Source organism: Onychostoma macrolepis, chromosome 02 (assembly GCF_012432095.1).
Source record: "Onychostoma macrolepis isolate SWU-2019 chromosome 02, ASM1243209v1, whole genome shotgun sequence".
NCBI classification, from domain to species: Eukaryota; Metazoa; Chordata; class Actinopteri; order Cypriniformes; family Cyprinidae; genus Onychostoma; species Onychostoma macrolepis.
Genome location: NC_081156.1, coordinates 4,216,369 through 4,236,374, shown reverse-complemented (window position 1 = coordinate 4,236,374; position 20,006 = coordinate 4,216,369). Strand labels below are relative to the sequence as shown.

General features: G+C 38.1%; 1 protein-coding gene across 1 annotated transcript; it reads left to right on the top strand.

The window, feature by feature from the left end:
- The first annotated feature begins 9 nt into the window (after window positions 1-9).
- ripk2 (receptor-interacting serine-threonine kinase 2) lies at window positions 10-19,083 on the top strand. The gene is made up of 11 exons (XM_058745745.1): window positions 10-724; window positions 2,175-2,328; window positions 2,497-2,652; window positions 4,078-4,235; window positions 5,498-5,547; window positions 7,281-7,442; window positions 11,720-11,805; window positions 11,990-12,079; window positions 12,193-12,277; window positions 14,033-14,257; window positions 15,188-19,083. The coding sequence occupies exons 1-11, from the start codon at window positions 534-536 to the stop codon at window positions 15,568-15,570; spliced, it is 1,740 nt and encodes a 579-aa protein (XP_058601728.1). The 5' UTR covers window positions 10-533; the 3' UTR covers window positions 15,571-19,083.
- The last annotated feature ends 923 nt before the right edge of the window (window positions 19,084-20,006 follow it).

The window sequence follows — 20,006 nt, the reverse complement described above, 5'->3', positions numbered from 1 at the left end:
TATCCGCATGTCAAGGGCGGGACTATATGGGTGGTTACACACAAAAAAAAAAACCCAAAACGTTGCGGTTTTAGTCCGACCCACTCATTCACACACCTGCGAAATATTCACCGAGCGCTCACTCACCACCACCGCCGCGCTTCGTAATCGTTAAATCTCAAACAGTGGTGGTTTTATTTGATTTTGGCGCTAATTTGCCGTTTGTTTTTATGGCGTGATATAACATGCGTTGTTCGGATTGGGGGCGTGTCTCCAAGCGCTATCCGTAGGACACATTTCTTTTCCATCTGTTGTCCAGGGACACTTTTAACAAGGATATTTTGACCACATAAATTAGTAGTCAGACAGATGCACCCAAACGCCTGTCTCTTGGTAGTGTAGATTAGACCGCATTCACAACATGTAGATATAGGTGCTCGATATCGTCTCTCTCTGTGAGGGTTTTTAGCTGTAACTGTTAGCAGTGCGCTTTCAGTTCCCCTTTCTACTACTGAAGCTGAACGGGCCCGTCTCATCTCATAATATCCTCAAACATGGAGCACGCCGGCTGCGTCAACATCTGCAGTCTCACCAGCACCTTACCGGTGATCCCGTATCGGAAACTAACGGACCTGCACTACATCAGTAAGGGAGGCTTTGGGACCGTGTTCAGGGCGCAGCACAGCGACTGGCGCACCACAGTGGCGATCAAGTGCTTAAAACTGGATTCACCGGTTGGTGAGAGGTGGGTATAGTCTGAGCACTTACGATCTCTACTTTGTTTCCTTATTAGCTCAAATGCACAGTTCATAAAACGTTGATTGCTGGGCTTTTTATGCGCTGAGGTCGTTTCAGTCTGGTGTGACCGTAAATGCTGGGTGTTGCAGGTTTTTACTGTGCAGATAAGGTCACTGATCTGAACTATTATGCAGCACTTACGTACATGCCTTAAGTATGCGGCCAGACAGCTTGCTTTAAAGGTACTGCAGTTGGGAACTATATGTTCAAGACGTTTGAATGTGTTTCTAGTTCTGTGAAAGTAGGAATATGATGAGCTGTGTGCTCTTTTGGGACAAACACTGACTGACTGTTTTGTGCTAATAAGCACCGAGTTACAACTGAGAAGTTTCTGAGATCATGGAAAACCTGGAAATGTCATGGGATGTGATTTCCAGACCTGAAAACTTGAAATTTAAAGTCGTGAAAATATTTTGAGTGAAAATATTCAAAGTCGTGAAAATATTCATCTTTTACTCACCCTTATTTATTTAATTTATTTATTTATTTTTATTTTTTCTGTGGAATACTAAAGGAGAAATTCAAGATAAAGTACTGGTCACTCTTCTAGGGATGCAAAATATCTGTTTCATAATGTTTATCGACTGTTTTTAGAGATTTTTATATATTATCCTATATTGGATAATTAATGTTAAAAGTGGGGCAAATGAGCATCTATCGCTCAGTTATAGTTTGTCGTCATTTCTCACTCATATAAGATCTGCGAAACACAAAGAACAGTTAAAGTTATCCATACCAATCAAATTTAATGAATTTTTGAAACATTGAAAATATCTTAACTTGTGTTTTGAAAGATGAACAAAAGTCTTATGGGTTTTTAGAATGACGTGAGGGTGAGAAATTATGATTTTTGTTTGTGAACTATCCCTTTAAAAACAGTAATATTTCACTAAAATTGTTAAATGTAATCTTTAGCGAATCCCAAAATTACATGTATAATTTTAGACTGTATACAATAACATTGAGGTGTGTTAAACTCACTTGTAGCATTTAAAATGATTGATTTTAGTTTACGGTTTAATTTTTAATTTATTCAGAAGATAAAAATACATTTTATTATCATCCATTAATATGAAAATAATTATCAGCTCATCAGTATTGTCCAGAATTTTAATATTGTGTATTTTAATATTTAATATAATTTTAATATACTCTTTCTATGATGTTATTATAATGAATGGCCTTTAAAAAGGAAACTGAAGCACCATAAAAGTATCTTAATTTATGAACTGTTCCAAGATGCCAAGATTTTCATTGAACGAAGTCCATGGAAGAATGGATAATGCAAGGAATAAAGGAAACAACTGTGTAAATTCATTGGTCAAAAGCTGTGGAAATCCAGGCAGATATTGTCTGACAGAGAAACCCTCAGTCCTATCATTCATCTTTTTGTGCAGGGAAAGGAATTGTTTATTGAAGGAAGCTGAGGTGCTTCACAAAGCTCGATTTAACCACATCATCCAGATCTTTGGGGTGTGTAACGAGCCCGAGTTCTTCTGCATTGTGACTGAGTACATGACCAACGGATCACTGGATGAACTCCTGCATGAGGTATAAATGTACAAACAGCATTCCTTTTACATGACATACTTCCTCTTTAGTCTGGTAGTATTAGTGTAATAAATCACTTTGAGTTTGAGTAACGTACAGTTTCACTTTCTGCTTTGTGGCATATAGGTTCTTGAATGTTCACTTCTGTATTTTCATATTGCGTTACAGAAAGAAATGTACCCAGTGGTGGCCTGGCCATTGAGGCTGCGTGTGCTTTATGAGATCGCTTTAGGAGTAAACTTCCTCCACAATATGACGCCACCCCTTCTACACCATGACCTTAAAACTCAGAACATCCTGATGGATGGGGAATACCATGTTAAGGTTTGCTTGAAGATGTCTCCGTACCCCATTTTATTACACTTTCACATATGTGTTTGGATGCATTTGTAGATATATTTTCCTGGAGCTTGCAAATGAAAGCAGTTATTGAGGTATTTGAACGTCAAGGTGATCAACTATTGATGTTTTTGTTTGAATTTGAGCTCTTGTTGTAAAGTACTGAGCTCCATATTTGTCTGAATGTTATCAGTGTCAGTATCTTGTAAGCCTGCTCTTCTCATCTAGCTATTCTTTCCAGAAAGTTTTATGTTTCTTTCCCAAGTTTGATGATCTTACTGCTATAAAAAGCCTCTTTTGTTCTCTTTTAAACATAATAAGTGAATACGGTAACACTTTAGAATAGGGAACACTTATTCACTATTTACTACGACTTTTCCCTCAATAAATTCCTAATTTTCTGCTTATTAATAGTTAGTGCGGTAGTTGTTAAGTTTAGGTATTGGGTAGAATTAGGAATGTAGAATAAGGCATTAATATGTGCTTAATTACTACTAATAAATGGCTAATATTCTAGTAATATGCACGCTAATAAGCAACTAGTTAAGAGACCCTAAAATAAAGTGTTACCATGAATACTCATACTTTTGAAACCACCTATGCCTTAACATGTTATACTACTTTAAAGGTATAGTTAGCCCCGGAATGAAAGTTCTGCCATAATTTATTCACTGTAATGTAAATTCAAACCTGTATGACTTGATTCTGTGGAACACAAAAGGAGATATTTTTATTAATCTACTGGTCACTCTTTTACTTGCAATTACAATGGGGACTGGAGCTCTAAAGCTTCAAAAAGGACACAAAAGCACCATAAAAGTATCATGGGAGTGCTCTGTATGATTTGTGTACTGTAATTCAAGTTTTTAAAGCCAAAGAATAGCTTTGCATGAGGAGCAGACTGACATTTTAGTTGTTATGCACTAAAAAGTCTTGACATGCAGCCTTTAAAACCCCTGTCTTCTTTCATTGTAATTGGAAATGGATAAAAAATGCTAGCACAACATTTTGTTTCTGTTGTTTTACAAAAAAGTTAGAAAAAAACAAATAAACAAGGTTTAGAAAATGGTGATGAATGTATTATAGTGGTGCCCTTTTTAATTTTGTATCTTGACATTGAAAAAAACATATTGGTTATTAAAATTCAACCATTAATCAAGCATAAATTTTGAAAGTATGCAATATATTTGGTCACACTTCAGTTTAAGACCAATTCTCTCTATTAACTGACTATTAACTATGACTTTTGCTTCAATAAACTCCAATATGCCAGTAATAGGCATGCTAATAAGCAATTCGTAAATAGTGAGAACTGGTCCTTAAACTAAAGTGTTACCATATATTTTGTTGTGACTTCACATGGGATTTTCTGATCTAATGTGCATCTTGTATGTCTGTGTTTGTGAACAGATAGCTGATTTTGGCTTATCTAAATGGCGCCAGCTCTCTATCACTAAAGGGTCCGGCTCCAAACCTGCTGAAATGGGAGGCACGGTCATTTATATGCCACCTGAGGAGTACGAACCCTCCAAGAACCGCAGAGCTGATGTCAAATATGACATGTACAGGTCAGTTTCTGTAGATTTTATAAAGCTTCCAGTTTTGACCAGATGGGTGAACTTCTGAGTTTCAAATTATTTCAACTACAATCTTTTAAAATACTGCTCTCTCTCAGTTCCTGTATTTTTTGAGGGGGCATCCCCTTAAGACGTTCAGATATCCTTATTGCACCATGGCCCGAGTCTTTAGCTGACTCAGCAAAATTCCTGTCAGATGAGGGACATGTTCCACCCTTAAAGGAACACTCCACTTTTTTTGAAAATAGGCTCATTTTCCAACTCCCCAAGAGTTAAACAGTTGAGTGTTACCGTTTTCGAATCCATTCAGCCGATCTCCGGGTCTGGCGGTAGCACTTTTAGCGTAGCTTAGCATAGATCATTGAATCTGATTAGATCGTTAGCATCTCGCTCAAAAATGACCAAAGAGTTTCGATATTTTTCCTATTTGAAACTTGACTCTTCTGTAGTTACATCGTTCACTAAGACTGACTGAAAATGAAAAGTTGCGATTTTATAGGCCGATATTACGCAGCGCCTGAAAATAGTCCCCAGCTATATCATAACTAGTTACCTAGCTGGGGACTACTTTCAGGCGCTGTGTAATATCACTGCGCCTGCTGCACCCATGGTACAGCAGCAAAGTTCCTTGATTATTACGCCGGAATGAGAGTATAGTTTCTAGCCATATCGGCCTAGAAAATCGCAACTTTTCATTTTCCGTCAGTCTTAGTGAACGATGTAACTACATGAAATGTTTGTTTTTCTATTTATTCTTATCTCTAAAATATTTTATTGTCTAGAAATCTATAAAATCCTTATCCAAGGCATAAGTGAATGGAAAAAGTCATGGACATTCATAGATTAACAGATGTGCAAACTCTTTGACTGGGAGGGAGGAATATAGCAGTACAGGATATTGGAAATTATGGGTGGATTTTTAAAATTCTTTACCAATTTTTCAGAACAAAGAGAGAGGCTGGGAAACGGAACAAAAAATTAAACCAGTTTCTGGGTTTAATCATAGCTCACCAAAACTACCCATGAAAGAGGCCTTTATTTTGTCCTTCGCTGCTCTGGTCAAAAAAAGGGAAGTGATTTAGAAAGTAAATGTCAACCTGCCAACATATCTGAGGTTTTGTGATCTTAGTCAGAGGGCATGTTGAAATTATTACACAGATAGGACAGTGTGTGTTTAACTCCAAAGGGGGATTGCCAGATGTGAATGCAGGAGTGAAACCGTTCTCTCATCTGTTCTGTGCTTCCTTTTTCAGTTACGCCATCATCATGTGGGAAGTGCTTTCAAGACGGATACCATATGAAGGTAGGGTCCATCATGAATTATAGAAAAGTGTACCAATGGGTTCCATGACAGTCACATAGTTCATATGTCTTATGTTACATTTTGGCCCCACTTAAATGTGGCCCAAATCTGTGTGAACATTGAAAATAGTGAATAAAGCGTTCTTTTTAATCCGATCTTTTCTGTCAATCTAGTGATCTGGTTTAAAAAACTGTTCACGGTTCGGACTGAATTGGTCTCATCAATTCTTGGGTTAACAGTCTTTCAGAGTGTTTCACAAATATGGAAATATGTTTACAGCTTGACTGTATGACATTTTTATCAACAGTCTCATGAAAAGAGTTTATTCAAAGCATTTTATTAAAACATGCAAAAACTTCAGCCAAGATACATAGGGTCATTTTAGATGAATTCATTTTTAATGCTGATTATATTTGGGTTTTAAATTACATTATTTTCAGCTGAATCCATTGAGTTGATTCAAGAGCAGATTGTTCTCTTTGTGCGTTTAAGACAACAAAGCATATTTCCTCATTTGTGCATCACTGTTTGTGGTGTGCTTTTGGTGAAGAACTTTAATGTTGATATCTGAATGTAACAATGGGACTATTTTGGATCATGAATACTAACATCAGTATGAGTGGAAGCAACAAAGATATTAGAACTGGAACACACAAGACTGCAATAACCACCCCAATTAACGTTTTTAACTAGTTAAAAAGGGCATAATAAACAGCAGGATGTATATGCATATGGTTTTATTGGACCTTTATTAGACCTGTATTATGCCATGCTTAAAATACCAGTAAAATAACAAAACCAAATTTTCATTAAGTTATAAAGCCTTTCTTTGACATGGATGAAATACTGGACTCTTTTATTCAGTAAAACACAAACAGCAGGGTTATTAAAGTTAACTAAAACTGTAAAAAAAAAAATTATCCGTTACTTCAAATAAAATAAATGTTAACTGGGAAAAAAAAAAAAAACTTAATCTGATTTTATTTCAGCTAGTTGCCAAGACCAAGTGGTCACACTTTAGTTTCAGGGCCAATTCTCACTGTTAACTAACTATTAACCAAGATTCTGCCATAGTAAACTACTAATTTGCTGCTTATTAATAATTAGTAAGATAGTTGTTAAATTTAGGTATGAGGTGGATTAAGGGATCTGGAATATGCTCATGCAGAATAAGGCATTAATATGTGCTTTATAAGTACTAATAAACAGCCAATGTGCTAATAACAAGCATGCTAATAAGCAACTAGTTAATATTGAGAATTGGTCCCTAAACTAAAGTGTTAGTGGCAAAGTTTCTCATTTTCATTTAGTTTAACTTGATGGACTAAAATGACTAAACAAAAACTAAATCGAAATGAGAATTTTTTTTTAAATTATATAATTTGTAAATAAAAAAATAAAAAATAAAAAAAAAAAGCACAACAAAATTACTAAAACTTCAACTAAAATTAAAATGAAAACTAAAATATAAAAAGAAAAACTAATTCAAAATATTGATAAACTGTACTAGTATTTGAAACTAACACAGCAACCAGTGAAGTCAGAATCATTGTGCAGCCCTACTCGGCACTAAACACATTTTGCTGTGTCATGTTTTTGATACAAAAAAAACGATGACACAGATTTCCACTCACGGACACTTCCTCCTCCATTTCATAAACTGCAGCAGTCCTTCTTTCCAGGCTCCATTTCTCAATCCTCTGACACTGTCCTCTTGTTCTCTCTGTGAGCAGAGGCCACCAATCCCATGCAGATCATGTTCAGCGTTCTCCGCGGATCTCGACCCGACACGGGCCTGGACAGTCTGCCAGCAGACATCCCCAGCCGAGAGACCCTCATTAACCTCATGACCTGCGGCTGGACCACCAACCCAGATGAACGGCCCTCCTTTCTCAGTGAGTGTCAGCCTGCGCCTGACCTTTCCCCTGCTTTTTGCAATCCCTCTGAACTTGTTTGCTTCATGCTGTCACAATCCAATAGGGTGACCTGTTCTTGTGGTTTAATTATTTTAAATGTCTAACCACAATTCAGTCATTGGTCTTTACTGGCAATTTTGTCATCTCATGATAAAATTTGGTGTTACATTTACATTTACATTTAATCATTTAGCAGACGCTTTTATCCAAAGCGACGTACAAATGAGAACAATAGAAGCAATCAGACCATCAAGAGTGCAACAGTATACAAGTGCCATGACAAGTCTCAGTTAGTCCAGCACAGTAGACGTAGCTAGTTTTTTTTTTTTTTTTTTTTTTTTAAGACAGACAGACATAATAGGTAAGTGTTAGTATTAGTTGGTCAGGTGCTGGTGAAAAAGATGTGTCTTTAGATGATTTTTGAAAATGGCTAAAGACTCAGCTTTGCGAATTGAGATCGGGAGGTCATTCCACCAGATGGGCACAGTCCAGGAAAAGGTCCGTGAGAGAGATTTGGTACCTCTTTGTGATGGCACCACAAGGCGTCGTTCACTTGCAGAACGCAAGCTTCTGGAGGGTGCATAAGTTTGAACTAGTGAGTTTAGATATATTGGTGCAGTGCTAGTTGTCATCTTGTAGGCAAACATCAGTACCTTGAATTTGATGTGAGCGGCTATTGGTAGCCAGTGCAACCTGATGAAGAGAGGGGTAACGTGAGCCTTCCTCGGTTCATTAAAGACTACTCTGGCTGCTGCATTCTGGATCAGTTGTAGAGGCTTGATAATATTTGCGGGAAGGCCTGCCGAGAGCGCGTTACAATAGTCCAGTCTGGACAGAACAAGAGCTTAGACAAGGAGTTGTGCAGCTTGCTCAGACAGGAAGGGTCTAATCTTCCTAATGTTGTATAAGGCAAATCTGCAGGACCTGGCCGTTGTAGCAATATGGTCTGTGAAGCTTAACTGATCATCTATCACAACTCCAAGGTTCCTGGCTGTCCTGGAAGGAGTTATGGTTGACGAACCCAGCTGTATAGAGAAGTTGTGGTGGAGTGATGGGTTGGCTGAAACCACGAGCAGTTCTGTCTTTGCAAGGTTGAGCTGAAGGTGATGGTCTTTCATCCAGCTAGAGATGTCACTCAGACAAGCTGCAATGCGAGCAGCTACCGTCGGATCATCTGGTAGGAATGAGAGGTAGAGTTGAGTGTCATCAGCATAGCAGTGATAAGAAAAGCCATGCTTCTGAATGACCGATCCTAATGACGACATGTAGATGGAGAAAAGAAGTGGTCCAAGCACTGAGCCTTGAGGAACCCCAGTAGCCAGAAGTTGTGACTTTGAAACCTCACCCCTCCAAGACACCCTGAAGGACCTATCTGAGAGGTAAGACTCGAACCACAGGAGCACGGTTCCTGAGATGCCCATCTTTCTGAGAGTGGACAGGAGGATCTGATTGTTAACTGTGTCAAAAGCAGCAGACAGGTTCAGTAAGATGAGTACAGAGGATTTGGAAGCCGCTCTTTCCAGTCTCAGGGCTTCTGTAACTGAGAGTAGGGCAGTCTCAGTAGAGTGGCCGCTTCTGAAGCCAGATTGGTTGTCGTCCAGAAGATTGTTCTGTGCAAGAAACAAAGAGAGTTGGTTGAACACAACTCGCTCAAGTGTCTTTGCAATGAATGGAAGAAGAGATACCGGTCTGTAGTGTTCTAAAAGTGCTGGATTTAGAGAGGGTTTCTTAAGCAGTGGGGTTACCCGAGCCTGCTTAAATGCTGTGGGAAATGTACCAGAGTGAAGAGAGGTGTTGATAATGTGAGTAAGCGCAGGTATGACTGAAGAAGAAATGGCCTGAAGGAGGTGAGTGGGGATAGGATCTAGTGGACAGGTAGTGAGATGATTGGAAAGGATGAGTTTGGAGACCTCCGTCTCTGAGAGAGGAGAGAAGGAGGTGAGAGAGTGTGTATTTGTCGGTAAGAAGTTATCAATTTGTGGTGGGAGGAATTGGTCACTGATGGTTTTTGTTTTATTTGTAAAGAAAATTGCAAAGTCATCAGCTGTAAGAGTTGATGAAGGAGGAGGACAGAGAAGAGAAGAGAAAGTTTTGAAAAGTGTGCGAGAGTCTGAACAGTTGTTGATTTTGTTGTGGTAGTATGTCGTTTTAGCAATGGAGATATTTGCAGAGAAGGAAGAGAGGAGTGACTGATACGCACTAAGGTCAGTAGAGTTTTTAGATTTGTGCCACTTCCTCTCTGCAGCCCTTAGTTTAGCGCGATGTTCACGGAGAACATCAGACAGCCAGGGGGCAGAGGGGGTAGTGCGTGCTGGTCTGGATGAAAGGGGGCAAAAGTTGTCTAGGCAAGATGTTAGAATGGAGCAAAGAGTGTCAGTAGCACTGTTTGTGTCCAATGCTGAAAACTGGGAGGGTGAAGGAAGTGCAGATGAAACCATTGAGGAAAACCAAGAGGGAGAGAGAGAACGTAGGTTACGGCGAAAGGTGACCTGTGGGGGAGTGTGTGCTATGTCAGGAGTTAGTGTGAGGTTAGAAGTGATGAGGAAGTGGTCTGAGATGTGCAGTGGACTAACTAATGTGTTGTCAGTGGAGCAGTAGCGTGTGTAGATGAGGTCCAGTTGGTTACCTGATTTGTGAGTAGCCATAGTAGACACTCGCTTGAGGTCAAATGAAGTGAGAAGAGTGTTGAAGTCTGTAGCCTGGGGTTTTTCTAGGTGGATGTTGAAGTCACCAAGCAGTACCAGAGGAGTACCATCTTCAGGAAAGTTTGAGAGCAATACATCCAACTCCTCCAAGAAGTTTCCCAGTTGTGTTACAGACAAGTAGAAATGTTGAGTCATTACAAGTAAAGTTTTCTCTTTTACAAACCCTGCAACAGATCAGGGGAATGAGGAAATGACTGTGAACGGACAGAGAGAGCAGTGGGGTCATCTTCATGCCTCGTTCATCCAGAATAGTCTGTTAACCAGATAAGGTTTATTAAAACTTAAAATACGTGTGTAAAACTATTTTAAAGATTCTATGCCACGAACTTTAAATATTTCACATACTTTTGAATATCCAGCGTTTAGTTGATCCTGATAAGCGCTCGTCATCACAGTTGTAAGCACGACGGCTTTCTTCTTTCGTGAGGGGGTTTGGCATCACGGCATCTTTGTTTCTAGGCAGAACGTTAAAGAACGCGACACACGCGTCTCCTGGAAATCCTGTATAATTCAACCAATCCGATGTCGACTTCGAAACTCCTGAAGTGTTTCCACTTTTGTGTGCCGTATGCATCAGACGTTCAGCAAACGGTCCGTGGGTGTGACGTCTGAGGCTGAGACTAGCCTTACCCTGGTACCCTTGACAAAAACCCAATAGGATCTTTCCATTTCCTTTGGGATTATTGTGGAAAATAAACTGTGGGATGAGCAGAAGTTTATGATTCTTAGATATGTGGTTCATCATGATAATGTTCACAAATGAACACAGCTTTTCTGAATTTTGAAGTCTAAACACAATCAACCAATTGTCTGTGAATGCATTACATGACCACGTTCACGTAACATTACCATCAAGATTTTGATAGTTCTTTCAGTCTTTATTTAAAAAAAAACATTTTCCCTGAAAGTTAGACAAGTTTGCAAGTGATTATTAGTAGATGAGATGGGTCAGTGCAATGACATTTAATGTCCCAGAAAACCTCTACAGTCCTATTTAGCTGCTTGTTAGCAACCACCTTTTTTCAAGACAAGCAAATGTTTAAAAACAAATCACAGACCTTATTTCAGGCATTTAACCAAAAAAACTAAATTAAACTGGAAGTGCTCAAATTCTAATTCGTTTTGGCATACAAAAATGCATCCTCCCTGCAGCACTGTATTGGTGTGAAAGCAACTCTTGGAAGTGAACAATTATTGATGCCATGTAAGTTATAACAGTTTCCCAAACTGAGATTCAGAGCTGTTGAAAAGCTAATAATTAATTAAATTACAATTTATTTGTAAAATAAAAAGTAAAACACTTACTAAAAAGATTAAGTATCAAATAATTAATTAAAAATGACCATGACCATTAGGCAACATCAGAGAGCTGTGAACATGCGACTGTGCATTTCAGGTCAAAGGAGTTTGGCTGGCAAAATAGTTTGTGAATGCTTTGGATGAAGCTAATTCTTAATATTGTTTATTTGTTTTTGTTTTTTGTGTATTTAATTATTTTTATTTTATTTTATAATTTTGTAGCTTAATAGCCACTTTGTCTGTACTGTACAGATTGTCTTATTGAACTGGAGCCCATGTTGAGAAGATTTGATGAGATTGATTTCTTGGAAGCAGTGTTGGAAGTCAAACGAAGTAAGGTGAGTCTTTAAGGGTTAGACTGACTTTGCACGGATTTATATGTGGAGGATTTGAGCTTTAATGCCTATTTTTGTCTATATTTAGTTAGTGTAAATATATTGATTGTATCTTCTGGCTCTTAAATAAAAAAATAAAAAAAAACTATTGAATCTATTGTAATTTCTCATGCATTTCTTCCCTCAGTATATGAGGCCTTCAAGCTGCTGCTCATCGACATCGACAAATGGGAAAAGAATCGAAAAGATTGTGAAGGAGCAAAATGTTCCTTGGCCAGTAAGTTACTTTTTTTTTAAATATATGTCCTGGGTTGTTGATGATTCAGTATTTAAGCTGAGATGAGAGCGGTCTGGTGTGTGTCTAATTTTCTTGTTCATGTTACATGACAGGACACATCTGGATCAGAATCCTTCTCTTCCCAGGAAGCAGAAATTTCCCATCCGGGCTTCCTTACCATATCAAATCCCTCTCAAGGCAAGGACTCATTTATTTTAAAAGCGATAGATCACCCAAAAATGAAATTCCGCCATCATTTTCTCACATTCGTGTTGTTCACTACTAGTGACTTAATTTTTTCCATGGAAATAAATTGCTGAATGGAAAAAAATCATAATAGGGCTTTTCACACTTGAAATAGTTAATCCCTGTGTCATTCTAAACCGAATCCTGGCTTTTTAAAAAAAAAAAAATTATTTCCACACTTTACCTGGGGATAACAATTAATCCTGTTTTTTCATAAGATGATGTTTCAATCTGTATATTCCTAAACCCTGGGTAAACATTCTTATTTGGATATATGCGGTCTCAGTGTCATTGATCGGATGAACGAATGTACATAAATGATCTAGCATCGCACATCCTCGTATTTATATATTGCCGACTGATATTTTCCTGAATGGACTTTTTGGACTATAAAGGTAAGAATAAAACAGTCTCTTTATCACTCCAATTCATGTGTTTTTCTTCACCATTTGTCCATTTTCCCCTCAAATGCTGAAATTAAAGGGTTACTCCACCCCAAAATGAAAATGTTGTTATTAATCACTTACCCCCATGTCGTTCCAAACCTGTAAAAGCTTTGTTTGTCTTCGAAACACAATTTAAGATATTTTGGATGAAAACCGGGAGGTTTGTGACTGTCCCATTGATTGCCAAGTAAATTACACCGTCAAGGCACAGAAAAGTATAAAAAACAATCGCCAAAATAGTCCATCTGCCATCAGTGGTTCAATCTGAATTTTATGAAGCCACGAGAATACTTTTTGTACACAAAGAAAATAAAAATAACGACATTTATTCAACAATTCGTCTCCTCTCTGTTTCAGCGTAGCGCCATTTTGGAGAGCATCCGATGGACGCAAAGTGCGTACGCTATTCTCTGTCATCAGTAATGTATGGATACATATTGTACATTTATTTCCGTACTTGAACGGAACTTTGTACTTTGATTTGAACGGAAACAGCATATCCATTCGCTACTGATGACAGAGAACAGCGTATGCACTTTGCGTCCATCGGATGCTCTCCAAAATGGCGCTAACGATACGCTGACACAGAGAGGAGACGAATTGTTGAATAAATGTCGTTATTTTTATTTTCTTTGCGTACAAAAAGTATTCTCGTCGCTTCATAAAATTCAGATTGAACCACTGATGGCAGATGGACTATTTTGCCAATGTTTTTTATACTTTTCTGTGCCTTGACAGTATAATTTACTTGGCAGTCAATGGAACAGTCACAAACCTCCCGGTTTTCATCCATATCTTAATTTGTGTTCCGAGGACGAACAAAGCTTTTACGGGTTTGGAACAACATGGGGGTAAGTGATTAATAACAACATTTTCATTTTGGGGTGGAGTATCCCTTTAATGTTGAAATATATTGCACAATTGTTTCTGTGACTGTGCAAAGCATGTGAATATGGGTTGCGTTAGATGTGTGTTGCTTAGCATCTAGTCATAATGTTGTGACACTGCATTGTTTTACACTGTACAAGTTTTTGCACTACAATGCAGGAGCAAACTCCAGAGCAGAGTTTAATAACAAACTAGGTCACCATGAACGTTCCTTTAGATTGACAGTAACCCAGTGTGAAAAGCCCTAATGAGTAAACAATAACAAAATGTTGGGGTACTGTAATCACATGCACCTAATCTATTCGTCTTATTTCCATCTGCCCTTTGGATTCTTTTAACTGGCTCGTTTATTGGTGTTGTTCTACATCATCAGGTGTGTCAGGTGCTCAGGCTGGTCCGCAGGCATCATTATTGTCCCTTCCACTTGATCCTCCAAAGCCTCTTATGGACCACTGCTCTCGGAACAACCTCAGCCCTGAATACCAGACGGCGCAGCCCGTGTCCGACCTCAACATACCTTACAAACCGCATGCGCCTCTGAGTGAAAGAGACCTGGCTCTTGTCATACAACCCCTCACGCTGCAGCCACACCCACAAGGTAATCACGCCTGTTAGCCAAACCTTGAACAGGGCCTAAGCATCGAAGATAAGCTGCTATCAACTTTTCTCTTGAATGTCATCTATATACAATGAATAAACTTCATGAAATTAGTCCCAATGTTGGAAAAATAATTTTCTATCAGTTTTCAAACTGATGGGACCAGATTGTTTATACCTGCTGTAGAATCTCTTCTCTTTTGAAGAGAGTTAAAGGGTCAGTTCACCCAAAAATGAAATGTCTGTCATTAATTACTCACCCTCATGTCGTTCCAAACCTGTAAGACCTTCGTTCTTCAGAACACAAATGAAGATATTTTTGATGAAATCCGAGAGCTCTCTGACCCTCCCATAGACAGCAAGGATATTACCACGATCAAGGCACAGAAACAGGACATTGGTTAAATAGTCCATGTGACATCAGGGGTTCAACCGTAATTTTACGAAGCCATGAGAATACTTTTTGTTAACAAAGAAAACAATAATAACATAATTTATTCAGCAATTCTTCTCCCTGAGTTACCTTCTTCTACCATTTTGGAGAGTATCCCAGAACGTAATAAACGTAATCAGCGTTGTTTACGTTCAGTGGAAAGTGTGCACTTTTTGTGCGTTGATTGTGGTAATATCATTGCTGTCTGTGGAGGATCAGAAAGCTCTCGGATTTCATCAAAAATATCTTCATTTGTGTTCCGAAGATGAACGAAAGTCTTACGGGTTTGGAACGACATGAGGGTGAGTAATTAATGACAGAATCTTCATTTTTGGGTGAACTAACCCTTTAAGCCAAATACAGTTTTGGAGTTTTTAGCAAAATTAAATAAAAAAAAAAAACATGATATAATCCATATTATTTCTCGCCATGAAAATAGCCACAGAAACTGGAATGGGGTTAAACACAAACAAACAAAACACTTGAATGTCTTTGCAGATTTTGTCACGGCATCGGACACTCAAGGTCCAGCGGCTCGCTGGATTGCTGCCCGAAGGGAGGACATCGTGCGGCAGATGACGGAGGCGTGTCTCAATCAGAGTTTAGACGCTCTGTTGTCCCGTGAGCTGCTGATGCGCGAGGACTATGAACTGGTCGTGAACCAGACCACACGTACCGCCAAAGTGCGGAAGCTTCTGGACACTTGCGAGCGGCACAGCGAGGACTTCTGCCGCGTGGTGGTGCGCAAGCTCCAGGACAACAAACAGATGGGCCTGCATCCCTACCCCGACCTCAGCAACAACAGCCCTCCACCGCCACCTTATACCGCCCCCAGCGCCCCCTTCCTCTCCAGCTCCTTCAACAACACACAAAACTTCTGACCTTCTCCCAGCTCCCAATCACTGCTCTTGAACCGGAGCTCTGTGAGTCCTTCTTTCAGTTAAGGATGGTTCCTGTTCACACGCTCTTATATTTGTTTGTGCTGCTTGGCGGATACTTTGTTTGCCTGGACAAGTGCTTTTGCCCCTGTGGTTAAGGTGTTGGTGCCTATGACACACTTTTTATGGTATCAACTTGAACAAGGCCGACTACGTTGAAATAATAACTTGGCTTGTGTTGATGTAATGCATAAATCCTTGATGAATGGGACACAAATTGAAGCAGTACGGTGGGTTGACATTGTCACATTTAAACCTTTATTCCAGCCATCAAAAGAATCTGGTTGCTGCTACACGGAAAAGCAGTGAAAAGCCTAAGCAATCGATCCTGCACTTTTTTCATGCCAGCAAACTTAGTAAAAAACACACCCTCCTGTAATGCCAAGTAACGTATATATTACTACACAGTTACATGTCTGGACTTGATGAAAACTCATGTGAATCAGTGGTTTCGTTCTTCCTCGTTTCCCACAGTGGCACTCAGAGTGAGGGCTGTTGGTTGTTTCGCTTTGTGTTGAGTTCTGTGTTAGGGTTGGTGGACAGATAGTCAGGGTAGACGCAGTTAAGGCTTTGATGGATTGAAAGTTACGTTGTATTCAATGGGTCCAGTCAACAAATACGTCTTGAGAATTAGACATGATCTTGAACATCACCTTTTGAACAGATGGTATGCTGCATACTGTGTATCGTGGCCCTTTTTCATTTGCATCACTTTAAATAAGAAGTTTGAAATAAAGTCCATTGGCACACCAATGGTTTGATGGTTTGGTCATGCAGGGATAGTTCACCCCAAAAATGGTTCTGTCAGCATCACCCTCATGTCTTTCCAAACCTACATGACTTTCTTTTGAAGAATTTTTTTATCAGTGGGGTTCAGTCAGTGTTGGTTTGTTTTGGACTCCATTGACTTTTATTGTACAAATTGTCTTAGGAAGAAAGAAACTCATACAAAGACATGAGGGTGAGGAAATGATTTGAGTTTCACTCAAACAGGAAAATTACTTCATTTTTATCCTTTTAAACTATACTGAGTGCCAAAAGGTTAGCTTTGACATGTTTGGATTTTTGTGGTCTTTTGACAAAAATTTTTTTGTTTTTTTTGCCCAGCTGGGAGTGACAGACTCAACAAACTGAGGTCTTTGCCTGACTGTTTTTTTCCATTGAGTCAATCAGATGTCATTCTTTCCTTGCTGACTACTGTAGCATCTTGTTCATAAGCAATATTAGACAACACATTCGATGAAGCCGAATCAATCCAGTCTGTATAGGGCAGTACACTGGAGTCTATAATGATGGAGTTCACACAAACTGGCTGAGGCCACCTTTACTTACAAGCCTTTTCTTCTCTTGTGTTTTTGTTGTTCTCAAATGGCATGTCAGTCAAGTATAGAAGCCCGTTTCCGCCACTGAATAAAAAAAAGAAAAAAGGTAATTGCAACTTTTTATCTGACAATTCTCACCTTTTTTTCTTGCAAGTTTACATCTTGCAATTCTGTCTTTTTTTTTCACAGAATTGCGTGATATAAACTCGCAATTCTGAGAACAATCTTTTTCCCCCTCAAAATTAGGGCTTTACTACTCGCAATCGTGAGTTTATATCTCACAATTCTATGAAAAAAAAAAAAGTTGCATTTGCGAGAAAAGTCAGTTGCGAGATTTTATCTTGCAATTCTGACTTTATTTCTCACAATTGTAAGTTTATATCACACAATTCTGAGAAAAAAAGTCAGCATTGCGAGTTAGTATCACGCAATCCCGAGGAAAAAGTCAATTGTGAGAGAAAAAGTTGCAATAACCCTTCTTTTTTTTTTTTTTTTCAGTGGCAAACGGGCTTCCATAGTCAAGCGCGTTAACTCAATAAATAGGATAATCACTGACCTGCTTATTGAACCGTATGCGGCCCAGATTTGTTCACACTTCAGCTTAGATGAGTGTCTTTGATAAGTTCTTTCTTCGTAGTATTGTGCCATCTACAGTATGTAGCCTAGTTTGCACTGGTTATCATTGACTCCAGATGTAGCAGCAGACAGAGGACAGTTTACAGCACTTTTAATAGACTCTAGCATGAAGCAACTGTATTGAATATACTGATGTTTACATCACATCTGGATAGATTTTAAGAAACGCTCCTGGCAAGACGCTTTTATCGAGGAACAAATAGTATTGAGTGCTACTGTTTATACAACGTCGCCAGTTTAGACCAGCAATTTTTTGCCATGTTGTTCGAAGTTTTGATTTCCAATGTTAATTATGCTTCCTATGTTTTAAGTTATTTAGAAACTAAACCAAAGGGAATGCCTAGAGCTAGCACTGTAAATATCGTCTCTACTGATCTTCAAGCAGAACACAAACTGAAATTCATGATGCTGAATTAAATTTGTGCTGATGCTTTGATCTTTTTGGCTTGACCGATGAGCCAATCATGTGCTTGATTATATGAAGCATTTGATTTTTATTTTTTGCTAAGTTTTCTCTTATTTAGTGTTTTCAGGCATTGGATTCTTGTGCTGGTGGGTATTGCATGCGTCTGCGCTGTAGACTTCCCGTCTGTGCAAACAGACATTGTTTTAGAGGCCTTATCCTTACAGAGGTTGTGTATTTTCCCTAGACTGATTACGTTCGTCCTCTGGAATGCCCTGAAATTGGTTGTTTTATGTTTCCTTCTCTAAATTGGTCATGCTGTAGTTTTGGACTTGATTTCGTTCTTGCTGTTGGTGTTTGATGTTATTGACTTGTTTTCAAGGCAAGAATCAGATTTGTAGTTAATATTTTCTTTTTTTGAGCAGAAAGGAACAGCCTTTTTATTACAGATTTGTATGTTGACTGTCCAGGGTTTGGGACCATTTACAATATAAAGAGTATTTGTGGTCTGTTATTGTTTTGTATTTATTTATACGGTTTCTTGGTGATAATTTACATGCATCTTAAGTGGTTTGTAATGTTTTTATATATATATATATATATATATATATATATATATATATATATATATATATATATATATATATATATATATATAATATTAGTTTTGAAAATATCATTTGCTTCTCATTGCTGTACCAATCCGGTGATGCTATGAGGCTGAATGCATCTTTAGATTGTTCAGAGGCTGAATATACTTTAGCACTCATCTCAGCAATATATCAGACAAATACTGAATTGCCTAATAGGCTCGTTAGGTCTGGATGCAGAAAATGTTGCATTTTTGTTCATATCACATTTAAAATCACACAGGCTAGGGTTTTTTTTAATGACTACTACTGATCAATGTAAATTTTTTTTGCCTTGAAGCTCTTAGACTTAAAATCTAAATGGTTTGTCATCTAATATAAAATTACAATAATGTATAGCATATGTAGCAGTGTACAAGTAGCATACATCTGTGCTCTGGTACTATGTGAGGAACTTCCACAAAAATGGTCAAATTTGAAGTGTTATTAAAATGTGTAGAATTTCCTGAATGTGTGGGGTTTCTTGTTTTTATGTTACCTGAAAGTACATTCTGAACTCTTCTATTCCAGAACTGTTTACACAATAGTTGGTTACTAATCTGGATTAAGCGTGACCTCTCTCTCAACAATAGTGTGCTTTTGAAATCTCTTATTACCTACAAAAGCCATTTCTCATTGATTTGCATTAGAATTATTGGTCTCTTTGATATCTGGGGCCATATTCACAAACCGATACTAAAAACGTACTGTATCTGAAATTTACGAGCAACTCTTAAATGTGGTAATTTTAGAATTGTTCATTTAAAAGGAGTTCATAGATCATTCTAAGGCTGAAAATAAATCTTAAACCCAGAAGGACGAGATCTTTTTGCATTAAAGAAGTCTCTTATGCTCATCACAGCTGCAATTATTCAATTAGAAATACAGTAAAATATATTTATGAATATTATTTCTGATGCAAATCTGAATTTTCAGCATCATTACTCCAGTCTTCAGCATCACACGATCCTTCAGAAATCATTCTAATATGCTGATTTGCTGCTCAAGAAACTTTTGTTATTATAACAAAAGTTTATTTTGTTATAATAACAAACCGTTTATTTGGTTCCAAAGCATTTATTTGAAATGGAACTCTCCTGTAAATTTGTTACATTAAAAATGTCTTTTACTTTTGATCAATTTAATGCCTCCTTGCAGAATACTAGTATGAATTTCTTTCTTCTAAAATAAATATTTATTTCAGCTCTGCCTCCACCTCTTACCTTCGTTTTCCTTCGTAAAACATTTCTTAGCAGTTTTGTTAACAGGTTTTAAGCAAAAAAAAAAAAAAAAGAAGTTCTATTGATGAAACAAAAGATGTTTGTGAATATAGGCCCTGGTAAATAAATGTCTAACACTGAGACTTTTCACCAATTTTATCATCTGCCA